Source organism: Rana temporaria, chromosome 1, assembly GCF_905171775.1.
Source record: "Rana temporaria chromosome 1, aRanTem1.1, whole genome shotgun sequence".
NCBI classification, from domain to species: domain Eukaryota; kingdom Metazoa; phylum Chordata; class Amphibia; order Anura; family Ranidae; genus Rana; species Rana temporaria.
In genome coordinates this window covers 279,375,768-279,400,048 of record NC_053489.1, presented here as the reverse complement: position 1 = coordinate 279,400,048, position 24,281 = coordinate 279,375,768, and the positions used below count along the sequence as shown (strand labels likewise).

The 24,281-nt window shown below is 44.4% G+C and overlaps 1 protein-coding gene across 9 annotated transcripts in view; it reads right to left on the bottom strand.

Moving 5' to 3' along the window:
- LOC120942938 (protein prune homolog 2) overlaps positions 1 to 24,281 on the bottom strand; it is a 159,259-nt gene that overhangs the window by 67,573 nt on the left and 67,405 nt on the right. For all 9 annotated transcript variants that reach the window (XM_040355920.1, XM_040355928.1, XM_040355910.1 and 6 more), the window contains exons 4-7: positions 22,536 to 22,712; positions 11,176 to 11,278; positions 2,541 to 2,672; positions 1,484 to 1,570 (exon numbers count right to left, since the gene is read on the bottom strand). In XM_040355920.1, the coding sequence (XP_040211854.1) occupies positions 1,484 to 1,570; positions 2,541 to 2,672; positions 11,176 to 11,278; positions 22,536 to 22,712 (499 nt within the window). The remainder of the gene's footprint in view (positions 1 to 1,483; positions 1,571 to 2,540; positions 2,673 to 11,175; positions 11,279 to 22,535; positions 22,713 to 24,281) is intronic.

Genomic DNA, 24,281 nt, shown 5'->3' with positions numbered 1-24,281 from the left:
GCATAGTGGCTTAGGGTCAGATTCACAGAAAAAGTAGGCCGGAGTATCTACTGATACTCCGGCATACTTTCAAATTTGCCGCGTCGTATCTTTATTTGTAATTCACAAACAAAGATACAACGGCTTTTGGCTAGATCTGACAGGCGTACGGCTTCGTACGCCTTCGGATCTTAGGTGTAATTTTCCGGCGGCCGCTGGGTGGAGTTTGCGTCGTTTTCCAGCGTCGGGTATGCACGTTCGTCGCATTCTCTTACGTCGTCGCTAGTCGGTTTTTCCCGTCGCAAACATAAGCCTTCTTTTTCATGGCTTACATTTAGAACAGCCATGTTAAAGTATGGCCGTCGTTCCCGCGTCGAATTTCACATTTTTTTTTTTGCGTAAGATCTCCGGGAATACGAAACGATGTAACGCACGTCGCCGTTCAAAAAATACGTTGGGGCGCCGTAATTTCGCGCAAAGCACGGTGGGAAATTTTCACACGGAGCATGCGCAGAACGTTCGGCGCGGGAGCGCGCCTAATTTAAATGACACACGCCCCATTTGAATTAGGCGGGCTTGCGCCGGACGGCTTTACGTTACACCACCGTAAGTTTACACACAAGTGCTTGATGAATCAGGCACTTGCGCTGAAAACTTGCAGCGGTGTAACGTTAAGACGATACGTTACGCCGCCGCAGATCTCTGTGAATCTGGCCCCTAGTGCTTAGTACATGGGTCCTCAGTTCAAATCTTGGACAGGACACTATCTGTTTGGAGTTTGCACTTTCCCTGTGCTTGGGTTGGTGTCCCCAGGTACTCTGATTTCCTCCTACACCTCAAGGAAATGCTCTTGTTTAAATTGTCTCTAGTATGCGATTGCATGTGAGATAGATTGTAAGATTAGATACGTTTAGACTGTAAACTCCATGAGAGTGAGGTCTGATATAAATGTACAGAGGATACATTGTTGGTTCTATAAAGTGCTACTATTAATAATTAACTTTAGTGTATATATTTTGTGCACATACAGTTTTAGCCAAACTTGTATTTTGCAGCAGGCATACACCGGGTTCAAGCCATAATATAGTACAGCACCTACAGTACCTAAAGCTAGACTGTACCTAATGGGAAACATGTAATGGGACTACATAAGCAAGACAGGAAAATAAAAAGATGGATACAGAACATAACAGTCTATACAGCGGTGTGTGTCACACAAAGGCCACATAGGAGTATGTGAAGAGGGAAGAAAAGAAGTCTAAATCTGATATTTTGCATTCCTAGAATGGCAACGTGCAGTCTATAAAAAACAGAATTAAAAAAATATTTTTTTTTTGTACCCGCCGGAAATAACCACATAAAGCCTATCTGCCATCCACACAATTCTTATGGGAATCTCTCTGAATTGTTAGGTATAGCACTATGCAATCTCAGATGTTGTTTAGTAATGAAATTATAATATATATTATAATTATAATATTATATTATTATAAAAAAAACTTACCTTATGAAAGGTCGTGTCACAGCTAATATAGTTCTAATAAACCATGATGGATGAACAATTATGAATGACTTTAGGTTCTTCCTTAGCCTGTATTAAGATACAAAAGTTTTACAATACAAAAGTTACAAAAATAATGATCTCACGGGAAGAAGAGTAACATCACACTGCTAATACTCTCATACTTAAAGGCCTCCTTCACACGGGCACCTCCATTAAGCAGAATCCACTTGTTCAGCGGGGGGATATTTCTGCTAATCTCGACAGAGCAGGGACCACAGGTCCGTGTCCACATTGTTATGCAGAGCGGACATGGACACAGTCTCACTCTCCTCTATGGGACAATCAGATGGAAAATAGGACCATCATCCATCTGTTTTTGGCGGACAGGATCAGAACGGATGGTGACGGGGACATTCGCTGCTCCATAGAAGACAAAGCAGGACCTGAACCGGTCCACCTGAAAAACTGACAAGCGGTCCTGATAGGCCAGCCAGTGTGAAAGGGGCCTTAAGCCACTCCCAATAATATGCAGTAGAGCACATTTGTTCCTTTTCTTCTCTCCAGATGTAATCAGTCAGCCCCATTTGTTTTGATGGGCAGAGCGTTGTGAGAAGAACATCTAAAGACAGATCTTAGGCAGTTATAATACCCATATTTTAAAATGATAAAAATGTGTCTGTAGCCAAAATGTTTTTGGATATGAAAGGATCAAAACATTAAATTGTCACCCTCCCCATTTGTCCTGGTGACTATTATCAATGGAACAGAAGGTGAGGGTAAATCTTCCAATGGGGACACCTATTTTGTTGACAACTGTCTGATTGGGAATTTCCCAATGTGTAGTGATTTCCTCTCACTTTCTGCTTTGCATCTCCAGGATGGAAAGTTAAGAAACATCTCCCCAACAGGACACAGCAAGAAATAACCTCATGGGGGTTTTAAACTATCTCTGCTAACAGAATGAAGTTGGTCTCATAGAGTTTGAGAAGACTAATTATAAGATACGCTAGCACAGCATATAATATACACATAACATACATTGCAGATGACCACCTACCGCCTGTCTATCATTTGGTAACACCTCTTCATCCATCCTAAGCCTGGCATCTTTCTTCGTGGAGTGGCTCCATTTAGATAGACTATCATATAGTCCTCTGCTACCATGAGTTCCAGTGTACTTATTACATATCTGAATAGAAAGAAACATATATAGTCCTATTTTACAAAGTCTTGCATTATCTCATATCTATATACAGTACTTTCATTTATTGTTTCGTTCTTTTTTTTTTTGTTTACAAACGGTTTATTGAAAAATAAGTCTCAATACAGATTTAACGTACATTGGCAAGAAGTACATAAATAAAAATGTAAATATATATACCTATACATATACACACATATACTCATCTTTTTTTCTGTTTTAGTGTTATTATATTTTACATCAAACATCAAATCACTGTTTATCGATATTGAATCAACCAATTGCCTGAGTTTCTTTTGTTCGTTTTTCATTTTATTATGTGTATATAGATCAACTAAGTTGGCTGCTTTCAGAACAGCTAAAGACCCAAGCTGACAGTCCTGTTTCAATGTACACGCCAGTATCTGGGCATTGTGCAATGGGCATCAGGCTGTTATTTTTCAGGAACCTACTGCACTTCCCCTAACCCCAATCACAGGTCAGATCTCAATCTCCATGAACTGATTTGGTTTTCTTTAATTATGGTATCAACACATAAATGATTAAATTATACATCTATTACCGTCAAGTACCATTATACAGCAATATAACAAATACATATATACAATGGCAATAGCATACCAGTGTCACACAATCTGGAAAACAAATTTGGAGTGTTTTTCTAATACCTATCTGCTAATAATGCTACAGGTATAGTGATAAGACTCAAGCCCACTTGTGGTGTTGGGTACAACACATTCTTCTCAGGCCCCGTACACACGTCCAAGAAACTTGACGAGCAAAACACAAAGTTTTGCTCGTCGAGTCCCTTGTGAAGCCGCCGAGGATCTTGGCGAGCCAAGTTTCCTCATTGACTAAAGAGGAAATAGAGAACATGTTCTCTATTTGGCTCGACGAGATCCTCGTCGGTTTCCTCGGCCAAAAGTGTACACACGGCCGGGTTTCTCGGCAGAATACGGCTCCGATCGAGTTTCTGGCTGAATTCTGCCGAGAAACTGATCAGAAACCCTTTTGCACATAGGTGAAAAAAAAGCAGTGCCTATAATGCAGCGATGCATTTAGAGCCTTAAAAAAATTAAATGTTCTCACATTTGAGTGCAGTAAATTACAAGCATTAATGTGTATACACAAATACAAGTGTAAGACCCCTTTCACATGGGCGGCTGTTCTGCTGCAGTTAAAAGCATGTTTTGTTATTTTAAAATTCAGAGAATCCTGGCACAGCATTCACTTGCAGTTGTACATTGCGATTAGCTGAGTTTTACGTGCGGCTGCGTTTAGCTGCATTGGAACATTCTTGCCATTTCTGTTCCACTGTTCCATTGCTTTCTGTTGGTTTTCAGTCCTTGTTGCCGCTGCTGATAGCTGCAATAAATCGTTCCTGGATGCAGTCAAATTTATTTTTTCTATCCGCACCAAACCCCATGTAATGAAACCGTTTCTAAACGCAGTGTGTGAATGGGGACATAGGAAAGCATTGTCTGAGTTTAGCTGCGGTAGATAACTTGAATTATACATCAGACAGGAGGCTCATATCTTATGCATTAATCCTTCTTTATTAATGCTCACAGCAGAAATGTAAAAACATCTTAACGTAAGTCTTAAAAAGAAAACTGTAAGTACTACATATCCCAGCAGCCCCTGCGCCTTAGCCACTCCTATCCCAGTCTCTATAAATGGGCTGCTCTCTCCTGATTCCTCCTCTTTCTTTCTGCTCACGGCAGAGCTAAGATGAGTAGTCAATGATTTATATTTATTTATACATGATTATTAATATTATTATTAATATTGATATTGATATTTATAGAATGTGATATGACTATTGTATTACTATTGATTTGTTGCTTATCGGAAATGTTGTGTGCTGGATAGTGGTTGCTGGGTGCTATTGCCAGGGATCCTGATCCCTGCAGTGTTCCAGCGCGTCACTGTACTTCCTGCAGTGATACTTTTCTACATTTGTTTACCTGGTGACGCTGCGATCAGCGGTGTCCCACTTCCTCATCCAGACACTTCCTTTCCCCCCTCTCTTTCGATCGAATCTGCGCCATCTTGCCATCGGCTTCTCCCCTCAGGAGAGCGTTGGCGCGCATACAAGGAGGCGTGTCCCGCGCCTCCCTGCAACCAATCCGCTACGCCGCTCCCCCGTCCAATCGCGACGCGCGCAGGACTCGGGGGGCGGGCTCCACTCTTCTCCTCACCAATAGCAGCCCTGGGATCGTAGTCTCGCGAGACTTCGTCCCTGGAGGGCGATTTGGAGCAGGCCCTCCTCCCACCGCAAGCCAGTCAGCGCTGATGGTCGGAGGTTGTGCCTGCTGAGAAGTATAGTGAGTCCCCTAGTTAACTACAGCATTCCTGGGAATTTATTCCCCTCTTACCAATCCCTAATAGCCCAGTCCTATTACTGACCCTGCATTTAAAATTATAGCAGCATGACAGAAGAGGGCTCCCCCCCCCCACCACAGAACAGGAGCTGCTGCTGGAACCAGCACAAATGTTAAATGCTGCCCAGCTTCAGGACATCATAAATAGGTCCATCCAATCAGCATTAGCTGCAGCCACCAGCTCATCCAAAATTACCCAAAACCCCCCCCATGAGCCCACACCACAGGGCAATATACCGGCCGTAAAAAAGGGTAAAGCTTCCCAAAAAAGGAAGCACACGGCGACAGGTTATGACTCCCCGGCAGGGGAAGCAAAGAATATGCTCGGAGCAGATCCTTACACGAACTGCCACCCCACGCATCCGTCAGACCCCCTTCAACCCCTGGGCCTCAGGGAGTCATACAAGAGGCATGGGTCCGCCAAGCGGACCAAACCAGACTCATATGTCATCGAGTCGGACGACGACTCGTCCGCTGAGTCGGACGGGTCCGAGGTCTCAGGGTCTGACTATAGTGAAGAGGATGCGGGGGCACCGGCACTCCTACAGGATGCCAACCCTGACAATCAGGGCAAAGATATTATGGACGCCCTGGGTGAACCACTATTCAACCCGGACGCCATTTCCCATCCACGATCTGGGGACTGGTCCCCCCTCCCCCATGTGTCACAGTACATCGAACTCTGGGCACGTAAAGCCCTAGAAAAATCTAACCGCAATAAACTCAGGGCAGAATGTCCTCGCCCCCACATTCCCATGAAAGCGGTCATTACACCCGAGGTTGATCCCATTCTAGCAAAATATTTGCTAAAAACGGGAAAATTCCCCAAAAAAGGGATAGACAGGTCTTTTAAGAACATACAAGACCGCATCCTGGATTTGTTCGGTCCCTTGACCAAAATCCTAAACCTCGCAGAACAAGCCGCGGCGACTGGCCAGTCAGTCGACCTAACACAATTGCGTGGCTGGGCCCAAAGGGCCATATGTCTGACGGGCAGCGCCAACACCGCCTGCTCCGTCGAGCGCAGGCGCTCAATCCTCATGCGGCTTGATCCGCAACTGGCCCATCTGGCGGAATCTGAGCCAGGCCCCTCAGCAGAGGGCATGTTGTTTGGCGACTCCCTTGTGAAGGATATAAATAAATTTGTGGGCATGTTTAATAGCCTTGACAAGGCACAAACGTCTCTCAAAAAAGCGGGTAGCGCTAGAGTTTTTCCCCGGGCCGGCAGAAGTAGGGGCCGTTCTGCCGGCCGCTATAATAGCGGCAGACCATTCCAGAGATCAGCCGCACAACCTCACTACAACCAGGCTCCCACTCCGTACACCACCACGGCACAACCTGCACCCTTCTTCCCGCCACGCGGCAGACCCTGGAGGGGACGCGGTCAGAGAGGATACCCCCGTTCCCGACCGTATTCTGGTGAGTACCACGCACACCCCCAGACCCCTCACACCTGTGGGGGGCCGTCTAAAATTTTTTACCCACGCCTGGTCTGCGATTACGGCAGACTCATGGATACTGAATACGATTGCAGGGTTCCAGATAGATCTTGTATCCCCACCGAATCTGGGAATAATACCGCCCCCTATCCAGTTTGCGGAACAAAATGTGTCTCTGATAGACACCGAACTCCACGAACTTATATCCAAGCATGCAGTGATCGAAGTCGACCCTTCTTCCCCGGGGTTCCTCAGCAACCTCTTCTTAGTCAAGAAGAAAGGGGGGGGCTATCGCCCGGTCATAAACCTTCGGGGCTTGAACCAACATGTCGCATATCGACACTTCAAGATGGAGGGCATCCATTGCCTCCGAGATCTCCTCGTCCCGGGAGACTGGTTGGTGAAGGTCGATCTAAAAGACGCATACCTCACCGTTCCCATGCACCAAGAATCTCAACACCTTCTCCGTTTCAGGTGGTGGGGACGCACTTGGCAGTTTACATGCCTTCCATTCGGACTGTCATCCGCCCCATGGTGCTTCACGAAGCTCCTGAAACCGGTCGTAGCATCGCTGAGGAGCAGAGGAGTACGTCTAATCATTTATTTGGACGACATCCTCATAATAGCTTACTCCAAGACTCAAGCACTCCGCCACATGACTTGGGCGATCAGCCTTCTGCAAGGCCTAGGTTTCCTGATCAATCAGGAAAAATCGGTTCTCGTCCCAGCTCAGGAGATGGAGTTCCTCGGCTTCTCGGTAGACACCAAGCTTGCTGTCCTTCGCCTGCCCAGCGAGAAACTGGCTCTGATTCGCAAAGAGATCAGAGCGGTACTTCGCAAAGGGTTCTTATCCCTACGCGTACTGGCCCGCATAGTAGGCCTGTTAGCAGCATCCATCCAGGCCATATTTCCGGCCCCCCTGCATTACAGGGCACTACAGAGACTGAAAATCCTACACCTACGTCAGGGTCTCCGTTACGCGGACGAGGTACCCATTTCCACGGAAGCCCAGGTCGAACTCCGATGGTGGCTCAAACATGCCATCGAGTGGAACGGCAGGACAATCTTCAACTCTCGTCCGGACGTCGTCATAGAATCGGACGCGAGCCGCCGAGGTTGGGGCGCCCGCATAGAGGAGACCTCGACGGGAGGGACCTGGTCCAGAGAAGAATCCCTCTTACACATCAACGCTTTGGAACTCTCAGCAGCACTCTTCGCTATTCAGAGTTTCCTAGCGGAACGGTCCAACTGTTGCGTTTTATTACGTATGGACAATATTGCAGCGGTTCAATACATCAACCGCTTAGGAGGCACCAGATCCAAAATCCTGGCGGACATCGCTACAGAGATATGGCACTTCTGTCTGTCTCGAGACATCATCCTGATGGCGGAGTACATCCCGGGTACGTCCAACACTGTCGCAGACTGGAACTCCCGATACCTTATCGACTCCAGCGATTGGTGTTTGGACCGTCCAGTCTTCGCCCACTTGAATCGGCTTTGGGGCCCCCTGGACATAGACCTTTTCGCCTCCCGCCTCAATCACCAACTGCCCCGGTTTTTCAGCTGGAGACCGGACCCAGGGTCCGCGGCAGTGGACGCTTTCCGCCAATCTTGGACAAGGGGAACACACTACGCGTTTCCCCCATTCTCGATGATCCCCAGGGTTCTGTTGCAGATTGCGAACCAGAAGGCGACGGCGGTTCTGATCACGCCATGGTGGCCAACACAACCATGGTTTCCTCTCCTACTGGGATTGGTCATCGACTATCCCAGGCTTCTCCCCCAGTTCCCACACATCCTCTCCCACCCGACCAAGGGCATTCATCCCCTGGTGGAGGAGGGCACACTGACACTCCTAGCATGGTTGGTCTCGGGGTGCCAGACACTCACGACGGCCTTTCAAACTCGGCTAGAGATCTCCTCGCCGTGGCCTGGGCCCCCGGGACTCGGGCAGCATACCGATCAGCATGGAAACTTTGGGTACGTTGGTGTGACCAACGGCAGGCTGATCCCGTGCGTGCCCCTGTAACCGTCATAGCAAATTACCTGGCAGAGTCCTTCAACTCCGGCAGGTCATACAGCTCCATTAATATTTACAGGTCAGCCATTTCGGCCTACCATTACCCGGTGGATTCTTTGCCAATCGGCAAACACCCCATGATCTGCAGACTGCTACGAGGCATCAGGTTCAAACGACCCCCTCGGCCTAAATACCAATCCACTTGGGATGTCTCCAAGGTCCTTGACATGTTCTCAGGTTGGGAGGACAACGATTCACTGTCTCTCAAGTTACTGTCTTTTAAACTGACAGTGCTGTTATGCCTGATCTCCATCAAACGTGTCTCAGACGTTAGGGCCTTGGACATTTCCAGACGCCAATTTTCACCTCAAGGGGTGAAGTTCACGGTAGTCCGCAGAACCAAAACGGGCCTTCATTCGGTGTTCTACCCCTGTTTTCCTGCACACCCACGACTCTGCGTGGTTAGATGCCTACAGACTTACGAGGCAAACACGAAAGATCTACGACCCCCGGGGTCTTCTCAACTCCTAATATCTTACACGAGACCGCATAACCCGGTCACCCCGGCTACCTTGGCACGTTGGGTTAGATCTATCATGGCAATGGCGGGTATAAACATTACCCTGTTTGGAGCACACTCATCCAGAGGTGCCATGGCCACCAAGGTGGTGGCGACCGGAGGTTCTCTTTCTGACCTATTACTGGCGGCTGACTGGTCTTCTGAGACCGTGTTCCGCCTGTTTTACTTCAGACCGGAGGAGCATGTTGCTATGTCTGTTTTATGATAATATGTTCTGAAATATCATATTTGTTATAATAATACTGTGAATACCACGTTAAGCTTTGAACTTGCATAAGATATGAGCCTCCTGTCTGATGTATAATTCGAGATTTTCCTAGCTTGTGACGGAAAATATTGATTATATGAAGACAGGAGGCGAGTATCTTCCCTCCCTGCCCAACCCTCTCATGGTCTTGGGTTTTCTGTTTCAGGTTATTGACGGTGTTCCTGTTTGGTACATGATTGCGACCTGTCGTTCGGGTGATGTTCCCCGGCTTCTGGATGTCCAGTGGATCAAGGTCGCTCAGTTGGTCCATCCTGTTGAGACCTGTTGATATTACCGCAGAAGTCTTCAATTAAGAAGTCATGGGCCGGCCGGCCGAAGAATTGACAGTTGAAGACACGGTTCACGTAAGGATCCTGATAAAGACACCTCAAGGTTCACACAAAGAAAGAGGAGGAATCAGGAGAGAGCAGCCCATTTATAGAGACTGGGATAGGAGTGGCTAAGGCGCAGGGGCTGCTGGGATATGTAGTTCTTACAGTTTTCTTTTTAAGACTTACGTTAAGATGTTTTTACATTTCTGCTGTGAGCATTAATAAAGAAGGATTAATGCATAAGATACTCGCCTCCTGTCTTCATATAATCAATATTTTCCGTCACAAGCTAGGAAAATCTCGAATTACGCTACACGCGTCGCCGTTCAAAAAAATGACGTCACGGCAAAGCACGGCGGGAGTTAAAAAACGGAGCATGCGCAGTAGGTCCGGCGCGGGCGCGCCTAATTTAAATGGCACACGCCCATTTAAATTGGCCCGCCTTGCGCCGGAGGCCGCCGGCGTAGTTTTCATCGCAAGTGCTTGGTGAATCAGGCACTTGCGATGGAAAATTGCGGCGGTGTAACGTATCTACGATACGTTACGCCGCCGCTGCCCTACGTGAATCTGGCTCTATATTGTTTACTGTCAGGCACATAAAAGGACCAATTCTTTTCCCGGTCAAATTTTTTTTTAGCAGTTATTGCTGCATTTTATTTTTAAATGCCCCTTATATTGTTTATTGTCAGGCACATAAGATCCTATGGTGTGTACACTCCAGCGGATCTGTTTCCGCGGATATTTATCCCCTGGGATGGATTTCCAGCAGATCGGATATTCGCTGACATGCCAAGCAAATCCATCTGCTGGAATCCATCCCAATGGATGGATCCGCTGGTCTGTATAGACTCACCGGATCCATCCGTCCGAAGGGATCCCCCGCATGCGTCGTAATGATTCGACGCATGCGTGGAATTCCTTATATGACAGCGTCGCGCACGTCGCCGCGTCATAATCGCGGCGACGGCGCGACACGTCATCGCCAGAGGATTTCGGCGCGGATTTCAATGCGATGGTGTGTACACGCCATCGCATAGAAATCCGCGGAAATCCTCGAGAGGATTTATCCGTGGAAACGGTCCGCTGGACCGTATCCGCGGATAAATCCTCTCGTGTGTATGGGGCCTAAGAGAACCAACTCTTTTCTGGTTTAACTTTTTCCTCTTGTTTAAAATAATTTATTATTGCAAATTGGAAACAAGAAATCTCTGCTGCTACTGTATTAGAAAATTATTTGTATAGCATGTCAGTGTATCTATAGGGCAATATAATTCACAATGTAACAATATAAAACACTAAGTCATACATAAGGACCTTCAGATTATATTTCCTTAGCTAAGCAATAGGCTGTATTACAAGACCGATTAGTGGTACCAGAGTAAAAGCTTTTTGCCAGTTTTTCTTTTGCAGATAATAAGTATGCTTTATCCAACAGCACTGAACCATATGTTTTCATAAAGACTCAGCCAAAATGCAGCAGACTCACAGAAAAAGGTTTTCCATGACATAATTGTAATCAGCGTGACTGCTGTCCGGCAGGAAACAAGCAGCAAACACAATGATGGCATTTACACCCTCTCCGTAGTAACCTGCCAGGAAAACAAAACTTCATTATAAAACTTTAAAATAAATAGGAATAACAGCAATAACATACACAATCTAATGTAACTGAAAAGCAAACAATTTTAAGTTTAGGTATAATTTATTAGAAAGGAATGCTTAATAATACAATGCATTAAAATATACACATCTGCGCTATTATTAACCCTTTATGGCTGGTGTAAACATTTAATACTATGTCATTTAATGACACATTACCATAATCTTTGTTAGGCTTACCACATAGAACACAACTAGAATTCCTCTTTCAGCAACTTAAGGTTTGCTGACTACTGGAAATGTATTTTTTGTTGTCAATCGTTTATATTGACTTTTCCAAGCATCAGTATGAAGACAATGGGCCAGATTCACAGAACAAGTACGCCGGAGTATCTGCTGATACTCCGGCGTACTTTCAAATTTGCCGCGTCGTATCTTTATTTTGAATTCACAAACAAAGATACAACAGCATTTGGCTAAGATCCGACAGGCGTACGGCTTCGTACGCCTTCGAATCTTAGGATGCAATACTTTGGCGCCCGCTGGGTGGAGTTTGCATCGTTTTCCGCGTCGGGTATGCAAATTAGCTGTTTAAGGTCCGCGCGTTCGTCGCATTCTCTTACGTCGTCGCTAGTCGGCTTTTCCCGTGGCAAAGTTACGGCTGTTATTTAGGTGGTGTAAAAATAGACAGCCCATGTTAAAGTATGGCCGTCGTTCCACCGTCGAATTTCAATTTTTTTTTTTGCGTAAGTCGTCCGGGAATACGAAAGGACGTAACGCACGTCGCCGTTGAAAACATTACGTCGGGCCGACGTCATTTCGCGCAAAGCACGGCGGGAAATGTCAAAACGGAGCATGCGCAGTACGTTTGGCGCGGGAACGCGCCTAATTTAAATGATACACGCCCCATTTGAATTAGGCGGGCTTGGGCCGGACGGCTTTACGCTATGCCGCCGCAAGTTTACAGGCAAGTGCTTTGTGAATCAAGCACTTACGCTGAAAACTTGCGGCGGTGTAACGTAAACGGGATACGTTACGCCGCTGTAAAAGTACATGAATCTGGCCCAATGAGACTAAATTACTAAAAGTGTTGAAAATATTCATTTATTATATTGAGCAAAGTTTTGCTTCAATTAGCCCATCAAGTGAAAAGTAAATTCCTGTTTTTTTATTTACCATGACTGGGTATTCAATGTGAACACAGCTATAGTTTTTGTAATGATTCTCTTTAGCAAAGCGGCGTCACTGAGATTGCATACATGCAAAATGATGTTCTGATTTTTTCAGGATGAATAAATGACATAGCCAAAGTTGAAGCACAAGACAGGATAGTAATAGACAGTATACTAGTAAGTAGTTGAATTTGCTTCTGTGCGTGTGAATGTTATGTAGAGCAAAACAGGGGGAAAAACAAGAAGGAAAGGATAAGAACAGAAATCTACAGAGAGAAATAAGGAAGAAGAAGGATAAAATAAATCATTTAAAGAAAAAGAAAACTTTAAAAGGAGGGTTGAAATAAATGGTTCAACTGCTTTCAAGGGGAAGTTTCCAGGTCTATAGAGGATAATATTGCTACTTACTGTATAAACTGTATAGTATGCCTCCTTTTGAAAGAAAAAATCAGGCAACAGGAGAATGCAATCCAACAAACACTGCATCCATGCCAGGCTCAGAAATTCCACCTAATTTACTTTACCCTGGGTTGCAGCCAGATTATGGAATACAATTCAGGTTTAAAGCGGAATTAAACAGAAAAATGTAATATATTGTGGTTTGGAAATCCTAAGATGTTGCATCTGCCTTTGTTTTATTTTATATATTTTTTAAGCTGTTTTCCCCTCTGTTTTCCCCTGGTGATCTGGCAAGTAACACAGCTCTTGTATTAGAGTGCCCCCACTTTGGATGAAGGAGCACAGCATTGGCCAAGGGTGGATCGATGTAGGTATGCATCTGCCATATCTGTGGAATCTTGTGGCGTTATAGCGTCTACAAACTATGGGATATACTGTATTTATGGAATATTTATTTATTTTTGCATTTTTTACTAGCAATGGTGACGATGAGTGACTTATAGCTTGACTGCAATATTGCGGCAGACAAATTAGACACTTTTTGGGGACTTTATATTTGTATACAAATATACACTGTCACTGTATTAATGACACTGGCTGGGAAGGGGTTAAACATCAGGGGCCATCAAAGGGTTAAGTGTCTGCCTAGCCAGTGCTTGTGTACTATGTGGGAGGTGCTTTTACTAGGGAAAGGCACTGCAGGAACACAGGATCAATGCCTTACCTAGTGACAGAATGGCAATCTATCCGTAGATCAGCTCCCGCTGTGTAAAATCACAGTGGGAGCAAGTCGCTGGTGGCACGCAACTGTGCGCGCCCCAGACCCAAAAGTGCAGAATCACGTACTAGGTACATGATCCTAAGCAGATGTATATGTAAGTTATATAGTGGGCAAGGTCTTAAAGTGCACCTGTGCTCAGACTTTGGGCAAAAACTTTTAGGGCCAGTTCACACCAGACGCAGTTCTGTTCAGTTCCGTGTGCTTTTTTTCTGCACAAAATGCATGCGCAGTGTTTTCCATGTATTCCAATGGCTCTAGTTCACACCATGCAGTCAGTTTCAGGTCAGTTTCTGCACCGGAAACTGACTGCATGGTGTGAACTAGAGCCAACTAGAGCCATTGGAATACATGAAAAACACTGCAGAAAAAATGCACACAAAACTGTACAGAACTGCGTCTGGTGTGAACTGGCCCTTAAAGTTGAGTTTTAGTCAGTTATTAACAGTTTAGAATACTATCATGCTGTTAAGATCTGCTCTCGTAGCAAATATCTGTGATTTCTGTGTTTATGTTGAGGATTTTGAAAATGGATTTTTATCACAATACCTATAGCCAAAGAGAAACATGTACTGTATATTTGTTTTATTGTTATTTTACTGTTTTTAAAAACATGTTAATACTTTAGTGTGTATATTCTGGACATAGGTTTGCTTCAATTCATTCACTTTCTGTTTTTCTCTAAGCAGCAAGGTATCCTTTGTATTGGGACCCACTTAGCATTCATTTATGCCATTGCTGTTGTTTTTCATTGTTTTGTTGACGTTCAGCCTGGCTTCACACTATTGTGAACACAGACATTGCATTTGATTCACACTGCATTGCTGTGCAGATCACATGCAATGTCTGTGCAATGCGCATTCAGCCATATAGTTGTATGGCTGAACTTGTATTGGATTCACACAAAAAAGGTGCAGGAACTTTTTTTTTATGACTTGAGCTGTATGTTCTTGCTATTGTGCATTTAACATGTTTGGATGTTCTGTGGCGACCACCTTCCTTTTTTCCACTGTTTTTACTATGCATATGTGTAAGTGCAATACTTTATATTAAATACAACCCATAAAGCCGTGTACACACGATCAGATTTCTGATTGAATAAAATCCAATGGATTTTTTCATCGGAATTCTGATGAAGCTGACTTTCATCAGTCTTGCATACACACTATCAGACTAAATTCCAACCGTGCCAAAACGCGGTGACGTAAAACACTACGAGGAGCCCAAAAAAATGAAGTTCAATGCTTCCGAGCATGCGTCGACTTGATTCTGAGCATGCATGTTTTTTTTCTCCGATGGAGTTCCACACAGACGATCTGAATTTACAATCGTTTTTTTATCCATTGGAAAAATTAAAAACATGTTCTATTTTTTAGACCGATGGGACAAACACACAATCGGTTTGTCTGATGAAAAAAGTCCATAGGCTTAGGAGGTTTAACACTATCCAGTGTTTTATGTTTTTTTTTCTATATGACTACACGATCGTCATTCGGGTGGAGTCCCCTGGATGCTCAGGAGCTGTTCCTGACTTGGTTCCTTTGTACATCCCCCTACCATGACATATTCATCAAGCCTGTTTGACCCTACATAATAAATTGTCCAGGCTCTCTGGTAAGAGTCCAACCTTGTGTGGTGGTGGACTGTTCACTTGGTGAAGGGATTGGATAACCTTATCCACAGTTGAATAATGGAGTTTGCCATTTGACCATTATGGTCCATTTGAGAGACTTGTTCTGCACTGGTTATAAATATATAAATGACGTGAGCGTCATTGACGTAAAGTCGTATTCGCGAACGACTTACGAAAACGACGTAAACGACGTAAAAAGACGACGCTGACCCGACGCCATACTTAGCATGGCTTACGACGGACCTTCGTAAACTCGCCCCTCATATAGCAGGGGCAAGTTTACGCTTACGGAAACATTGTAAATTCATTGCGTCGTCCGCGCGTACGTTCGGGAATCACCGTAAATAGCTAATTTGCATAGACGACGGGGAAAACGAGGAGGCTGATTGTTAGTCTGTAGCTCTCTGCTCTGGAAGCCGAGCGATCAGCGATGTTCGATCGCTCGGTTCTCAGTGCAAAGAGGCCGGGGGACAGATGCGGCATCGGACCGATGCAACATCCACCTAGGTAAGTATAACAGGGGAAAAACCAAACAAACCCATACTTCTCCTTTACGCCGGGTACACACATTCTGAAAATTGGCTGCTTCAGTAGGAATCACAGGCTTCTGTCAAACGCTCATGCTGGAAAACCAACATTCAACCACCACTTGCAGCCAATAGCTGCAGCGCTGGTCTGTGTATTAGGACAAGAGACAGGGAGAGGGGGAGTCCCAACTGTCAGAATACAATAGCACAGCAAGGGAGATCCCTGTATCCACATTGCTTATGCAGATGTGGGGGTCTGACGTTTTTTTTTTTTTTTGCTCAACCCGCTGATAGAACAAAAAAAAAAAACCTGTGCATTAATAACGGCTAAAAGGCTTTAAATTAATAAAGCAGATTTACTGTAGTAAATAAAAAAACAGCGAGCGTAAAATCTGAATGCCATGTTTCACATGTAGAATGTATACCTTCTGTAAGAAATGACAGCTGTAGTAGCTACGTAGTGCATTTACTGTAATATGATCATTTCATTCCAGAGCAGCGTTTACGGTCATCTTTTCAGTATGCAAACTCCTACAAAAACCACAAGCATGTAGTCACTGTTGAGCCACCCAAGCACTCCTTTATATCCTTCTAGCAATTATAAGAACTCTTCTTCTTCTGGATTCTTTTTTGCCACAGCCACTCCTCTTATTGTTCCAAAAAAACAGCTGAATTAACCTAAGGCATGTGTTGGTATGTGTACAGATGCCAGCCTTTAAATACTTATATTTATACATATGTAATATATACGTATAGTTCTATTTGTGAAAACCGTCTGACGAACCCAATCACCTAGACCTCCTGTGGAATGTGATTCACACATTGTGATAATAGGCGTGCGCAGGGGGTGTGCTGGGTGTGCCTGGGCACACCCTAATCACCTTGTGCACCAGGGTGGATGATAAGGCTGTACAGCCCTCTTGTCCTGGGCCCATGTCCTATTAGTTTAAAAGGGGGGACCCGGGCACCTGCCGAGCAGTACTGTACTACCTTATTGCAGATACTGATCCTCTTGTGGGATCAGTTCTAGCATCTCCTCCTCCATCCTGTCCTCAGTCCCTTTCTCAGTCTTGGATGTAAGGTCTTTTTAGAACCCTGATATTTCACCAAAGTCCCCCAAAAGAGCAGTTTAACAAAAAAAATAAAAAACTGAAAAAATAAATAAAGGACTCATTCACGTGTACTTTGCACATTAATTTCTGCCGTGGCTGCGAAGCATAGCAATGTGTACACACCTTACGATTGTGATTATATTGATTGTGATTATATTGTTTTCTGTGAAAATATAATAGATACCACTGAACTAATGAATGAATGTTATGAATGAAGATTATGTTTATGGTGGGTGTTGAAGGGCGGGTAGTCGTGTAGCAAAGTGAATAAACTTGCCTGTCAGCCATAATTAGCCAAATCAGTTGATGCCCAATTCCAAGTTTGGTGATCTAAAGTCAACAATAGTTTATGTGACCTGCAGAAGATCTGTATTGCGGGGATTAATCTCAGCAAAGACTTTGTTCACTTTAAACAATGTCAGGACTTCGGTGCCACAACTTTAAATCATGTGACCTGGAGCTAAAGCACCACAGGACCTGAAATTTTAGCTGTCAGAAAGGTTTATTCACTGTTAAATACTGATGCGCACCCTCCCTAATGCTTCAAACACTTCTTAAAGTGGACCTAAACTTGGATCTAAATTTAATTGAATTTGAATAGTAACTGAACTTTTTTATTTAAAAATATAGCAATAAAAAAATATATAATAATAATAATTATATATACACACTAAATTACTAAAAGTATTGGGACGCCTGCCTTTACACGCACATGATCTTTAATGGCATTCAAGTCTTCATCTGTAGGGTTCAATATTATGTGGGACCACCCTTTGCAGCTATAACAGATTCAACTCTTCTGGGAAGGCTGCCCACAAGGTTTAGGAGTGTGTCTATGGGAATGTTTGACCATTCTTTCAGAAGCGCACTTGTAAGGTCAGGCACTGATATTGGATGAGAAAGCCTGGTGTTCTATTGGGTTGAGATCAGGGCTCTGTGCCGACCAGTTAAGTTCCTCCACCCCAAACTTGCTCATCCATGTCTCTATGGACCTTGCTTTTTGTACTGGTGCGCAGTCATGTTTGAACAGGAAGGGGCCATCCCCAAACTGTCCCCACAAATGTCTTGGTAGGCTGACGCCTAAAGAGTTCCCTTCACTTAAACTAAGGGGCCAAGCCCAACCCCTGAAGAACAACTCCATACCATAATCCCTCCTCCACCAAATGATTTGGATCAGTGCACAAAGCAAGGTCCATAAAGACATGGGTGAGCAAATATGGGGTGGAGGAACTTGACAGACCTGCACAGAGTCCTGACCTCGAACCCAATAGAATACCTTTGGGATGAATTAGAGCAGAGACTGTGAGCCAGGCCTTCTCGTCCAACATCAGTGCCTGATCTCAAAAATGCGCTTCTAGAAGAATGGTCAAACATTCCCTTAAACACACTCTGAAACCTTGTGGACAGCCTTTCCAGAATTGAGTTGAAGCTGTTATAGCTGCAAAGGGTGGGTAAACTCAATATTGAACCCTAGAGACTAAGACTGGGATGCCATTAAAGTTCATGTGTGTGTAAAGGCAGGTGTCCCAATAATTTTGGTAATATAGTATATTTTTTCATTAAGGGAACAAGCCAACATGCAGATATGGATTAGGGAGTTGAACATGCTTCAGTAGCTGGGTATAACCAGCTACTGAAACCTGTTTGTAGAGCAAGAAGATATTCTACTCCAGCACCTGTCAAACTCAGTTATGTTTGTTCTCATCCTAGTCTGCAATATAAGCCCTGCTGAAGGGGGGTATGTATAAATTGCCTTACATGTATTGAAATTGACACTTTAACAAAGTTGACATGGGTGCTGGTCTGTGGAATTCCCTCAGAATCTCATGGTTCATTATGTTATAATTATTTAGAAAAGCATTTATCTATATACAGCACATGAGAGAGGGACTCTTACTGTAAATTGCATTGCACTGTACACACACACCGCCCCTTAGCAGGAAATGTGGATAGGGGGGGGGGGGGTGGTGTGTATACAGGGCAATGCTATCTACAGTAAGAGCAATCCTCTCTCATGTCCTGTATAGATGAACGCTCCTCTGACAACACAGCACACCTCCTCCTGTTTCCTCTCTACCTCTTCTCCTCTCACCGCTCCATCCTCCAGGCTGCAGTCTCCTTGTCCCAGCTGTGAGTGTAAGCTGGAGCTAGGGTGACCACTTGTCCTGGATTGCCCGGGACAGTCCCGCATTTTGCAGGTCTATCCCGGGCACATTTATTCCAGGACAATACAGTGTCCCAGAATGAAACTGACACAGCCAACCCCCTGGGCCAATCTGATGCCCTCAAAAAAGGGCGCCACATCATCACTCACTGACAGTACTTGTCCTGGCCAGAAATGCCTGGAGGAGCACAATCACACCCCCTGCTTGTGATTGGAGAAATCATAAATCCTGCCTCTTGTGTCCAATCACTGTGCTGTGGAGCACAAGCTGATTTTTGGGAAGGGAGGGTGTCCCTGAATGGTAGTTTGGAAATGTGATCACTCTAGCTGAAGCGGAAGGCGGGGGAAGGAGCTCAACGGCAGCTGGCCAGGGGGGCAGAACTGAAACTTGGGTGGGCACAACAACCCACCCCAGCACCCCCTAAATCTGGCCCTCTTTGTCTGTCACCCAGCAGCTGAAAGCCAGCAGGAGGGAGAGGGGGAGAAACTGGCTTTCAATTTCTGGGTGAGAGGTGCAGAGGGCATTGTTCTGCCCTGCCCACCCCTTGTCCCAGCCCTGATGCTGTATATAGTCATATAAAAAATTAATGAACCCCATGAGTTACTTTTAGATGTTTTTGTACTTTATTTGGAATAATGTTTATTTTTAACCCTTTGTATGTCTTTTTGTAGGCCTCATGCACACAGGCATCAAAATCCATGTGCCCATCTGCGATTGGCATTAATCTCAATACATTTTTAGAAAGCATGTAATGCTTTTCTGCTGCTGAATGCACACTAGACATTCAGCAGCATCCATAGAAGCAAATTTTTTTGATGGGTTGATGCCCTGGTAGAACACACTCCAACCATGAGCACCGGCCCTCAGTAATCTATGTGGTAACAGACCAGTTAAGCGTGGGTAAAGTTTTTTTAAATTCAGCAGCATCTAGCGGCATTCAATCAAGCTGCGCTTACATCAACAAAACAATAAGTGTCCAGGAAAGATTTGGCCTGCTATTATGCAGCTAAACACATGTAAACTCATGCAAATACAGGTATGTTAAATGCAGGAGAAGTAGATCTGGGAAGTATAACATTTGTTTTTATTTCCCAAATAAATTTCTTTTGCATTATACAGTATGCAGAAGGCCCATGTGCACGAGGCCTTAAAGTGTAACTCCACCTTTGCTGAGAACAACTCATTCCCCTTTGGGGGCTCTGTGTTGATTGGAAGCATTTTAACAAACTTTGTTCCAAAGTCCTGCCTTTTTCTGCTCTGAAGACCATGTCCTTGTCAGAGTGATTCTAAGAGGACCTGGTTTATTATAATCATCTGGTGTACTCTCAGTGTTCTGCATCCCTTTAGAAATGTTTAACCCTAGGAGAGTATTTCACCAAAACTGACATTCCTATTGCAGGGGATACCTAAAATCAGACTTAGTTTATCTTCATGTGCGATAGCAGTGTGCGGTGGCTTTATTTCTTTGTTTCAATTCAATTTTTGGGGGGCATTCTGTATACCAACTGTAAGTAGCCATTTTGCAAAAAAAAATTACAGAAATCTACAGCGGTTGCAGATTCAAATGTAAAAATATTTTTAAATAATTACAGTATGGCTGTCTAGAGATTTTACATAAGTAGCATATTCTTTTTTTTTATTTGCTATTTTTATTTCTGCTCATTTTCTATATTTTTTTCAATGAAAGTGGAGTTATCCTTTAAATGTGCTGTGGTCCACTGTATGTACTAATAACAAAACAGCAAATGTTGGCTTCCCCTTTGCAAGCTTGCATGAACAAACTCCTAAACCTGAACTGTACCATGTTGCACATCTATTATTTCCTTATTTAACAAATTCTTCATGGTTCGTACCAGGGACGGACTGACCATGCCACTAGGGGGCCCCATCAGGGTTGCCAGCCTCAGTAAAACCAGGGACAGTATGTCAAAATCTGTGTTTTTAAAAAAATCCCAAGATTGTCCAGTACCTTTTCAGTGTGTGCATGTGTAGTCTGTGTGTACGTATACTGTGTGTATACTGTGTGTTTATATTGTGTGTCTGTGTGTGTATACTGTGAATGTATACTGTATGTGTGTGTATACTGTGTGGCCCCATAATCTATTGCCTGGGGGCCCCATAATCTCCTATTGCCCAGGGGCCCCATAATCTATTATTGCCCCATGAGTTGTCAGTCCGCCCTGGTTCGTACTAAAGTAACTTTGTGCGGGCGTAACGTATCTGATTTACGTTACGCCTCCGCAACTTAGACGGGCAAGTGCTGTATTCTCAAAGCACTTGCTCCGTAAGTTGCGGCGGCGTAGCGTAAATCGGCCGGCGTAAGCCCGCCTAATTCAAATTTGGATCAGGGTGGCGTGTTTTATGTAAATGTACTGTGACCCGACGTGATTGACGTTTTTCCCGAACGGCGCATGCGTCGTCCCTGGAATTTCCCAGTGTGCATTGCTCCAAAGTACGCCACAAGGACGTCATTGGTTTTGGCGTGAACGTAAATGACGTCCAGCCCCATTCACGGACGACTTACGCAAATGACGTAACTTTTTCAAATTTCGACGCGGGAACGACGGCCATACTTAACATTTTTTCGCCGCACTTCCGCCACCATATAGCAGGGGCAACTATACGCCGGGAAAAGCTTAACGTAAATGGTGTAACTTTACTGCGTCGGCCGGGCGTACGTTCGGGAATTCACGTATCTAGCTAATTTGCATATTCAACGCAGAATTAGACGGAAGCGCCACCTAGCGGCCAGCGTAAATATACAGTTACGATCTGACGGCGTAAGAGACTTACGCCTGTCGGATCTAACAGATATCTATGTGTAACTGATTCTAAGAATCAGGCGCATAGATACGACGGCGCAACGCCGAGATACGACGGTGTATCTGGAGATACGCCGTCGTATCTCTTCTGGGCCAAAGTATTGTGTAGTATCAGTGAGTGCACATTTTTAATTGTTGTTGCAAAGCTGTTGGTGTAACATTTACCTAAACAAAAACAAACAAAAAAAAGCTTTGAGGAAATGCTGTCATTTGATTGTTCCACATTAGAACTACTAGAAAGGAAAGAAGAGACACAGCTGTACCCTGATGACGTAACTCCATCCAAAAAAAAAAACTTTATTCTACAGAGCCAAATTGACAGTCTCTAAAGTGTTTCACCCAAGGTGACCTATGATTAAGCCTGCTTCGGGCGAAACGCATTAGGGTGGGCAGTCCGCAGGTAGGCACTGTCGTTTTGGCTCTGTGGAATAAAGTTTTATGTATTGAGTGATGTCATAATGTAGCTGTGTCTTCTCTTCGCTTTGAATTTAGAACACGGACAGCTTCCTTTGGTCTGACACCTAATCTCTGGGAGGTTGTGAGAGCTCAGCTTTTTAACGGTGGACAATTTATTTTCTGCTATTAGAAAGGACAAGCTTAATGTAAACAAACAGAATATATTGCATACAGTTTCCATACCTCCATGCGATATCACTTTTTTGTAAGGTTCAATAGCTTTCATGTTAATTCTTTGTTCCTGCTCCCCAATGATGACAGTCCTCCATAGCTTGTTATCAGCTCTCTCTTCTTCTGCTGTATACTCTTCAATAGAGTCAAAGTTTTGTTGCACCGAGTGTCCAAGTGCCGGTCGATCATCTGAATGAAGTGAATGAGTATATACTTAAAGAAGAGTTAGCAACTAAACTAAAAAGATGCTGCATATCTAAAAACTCAAGGAAACAGAATCCATTAGGCATAGTGAAATGCATGCTTTGGAATGATAAAATGTCCAATGTTTTAATTTGCTGCAGGAACATTTTGAAGTACCCAATAAAAAGGCGGTAAATGTTGTGGTTTTCACCTAAAAATACACTTATTGATATGTTCTATATTTTATTAAACAATCTTTTGAGTAAGAAAAGACACCAGGTCAAAGTCCAACTGTCGCCATTTTCTGTTTTAAATATGTAAAATACTGGTTACTTAAAGCGGAGCTCCACCCAAAAGGGGAAGCTCCGCCTATTTGTCTCCTCCTCCCCTCCATTGCCACACTTGGCACCTTTTGGGGGGGGGGGGGGAGTGAGGAGCAGTACCTGGTTTCAAAAAGGTACCTGCTCCCACTTCCGGCTGTTCCAGAAGTTCCTCCTTCCCCACCATTGACAAAGTATAGCGCGCTTCGCGCATGTGCAGCAGGGAACCGGCTGTGAAGCAGCAAGGCTTCACTGCCCATTTTCATTACCCTTGATGGAGGTGGAAGCGCCCGAGAGCTGTCTAAAAAATCGGCTCGGGTGAAGACATTGCTTGAATTGTGGACAGGTAAGTGTCCTAATATTAAAAGTTAGTAGCTACAGTATTTATATGTAAGTATAGTACAGTATACTGCCAGAAATAAGCCAATGAAAGGTTGAAAGGACAGTTGACATTTCATATTTGACATACTCCTGCAGCAGTCACTTTAGTGCAGAGCACACGTACACATCTTTCAGTTAAGCCATATTCCCTCTCCTCTGTTCCTCTCCTTGGAACCACCACAAAATTGGGACCACTTACCCCCACAAGCTTCTTTCATTAGTGTACTGCCACTCTCTTCTAAACGTCCCTTCTATAGCTTTTCCCAGCTGGACGCACTCCCTGCTGATTTCTATTACCAGATTCCACTGTCACTGATGTTAAGAAGACCCTATTTAGGCCTCTAAGGCAATATGAACCATAAAAGGACCTGCAGAAGAAAGTCAGGAGTAGACAAGGCAACTACAGCTAGTCCTCTTACAAACTGTGCCACTCTCTCTGGGAATTCAGCCATGCACAGAGCTTCTCAGATCAGCACAGTACAGGATTACATCTTTGCAGCTCTAGGGTGTCCTGTTCTCAAACCCCGGACTCCTGAGCCCCATACAACCAGCATTTATATGGGTACTAAATCCACCCACCATATCACTATAGGAGGAAAAGGGGAGCTAACACCTGATATAACTTTCCCCTTACCATGTCATAATGGCAACAGAGCCATCTAGTGGCAGGCAAACTAACTGCACCTGCTTACAACCCTCCCTTGCTCTATCCAAAACGAAAAAAAAAAAAAAATTGCCATTAGTTCTACTTTCTCTCCCTTTCACTTTTCTCTGTCTCTCAGGCCCCGTACACACAACCGGTTTTCTCGGCAGAATTCAGCAAGAAACTCGATGGGAGACGTATTCTGCCAAGAAAACCGGTCGTGTGTACACT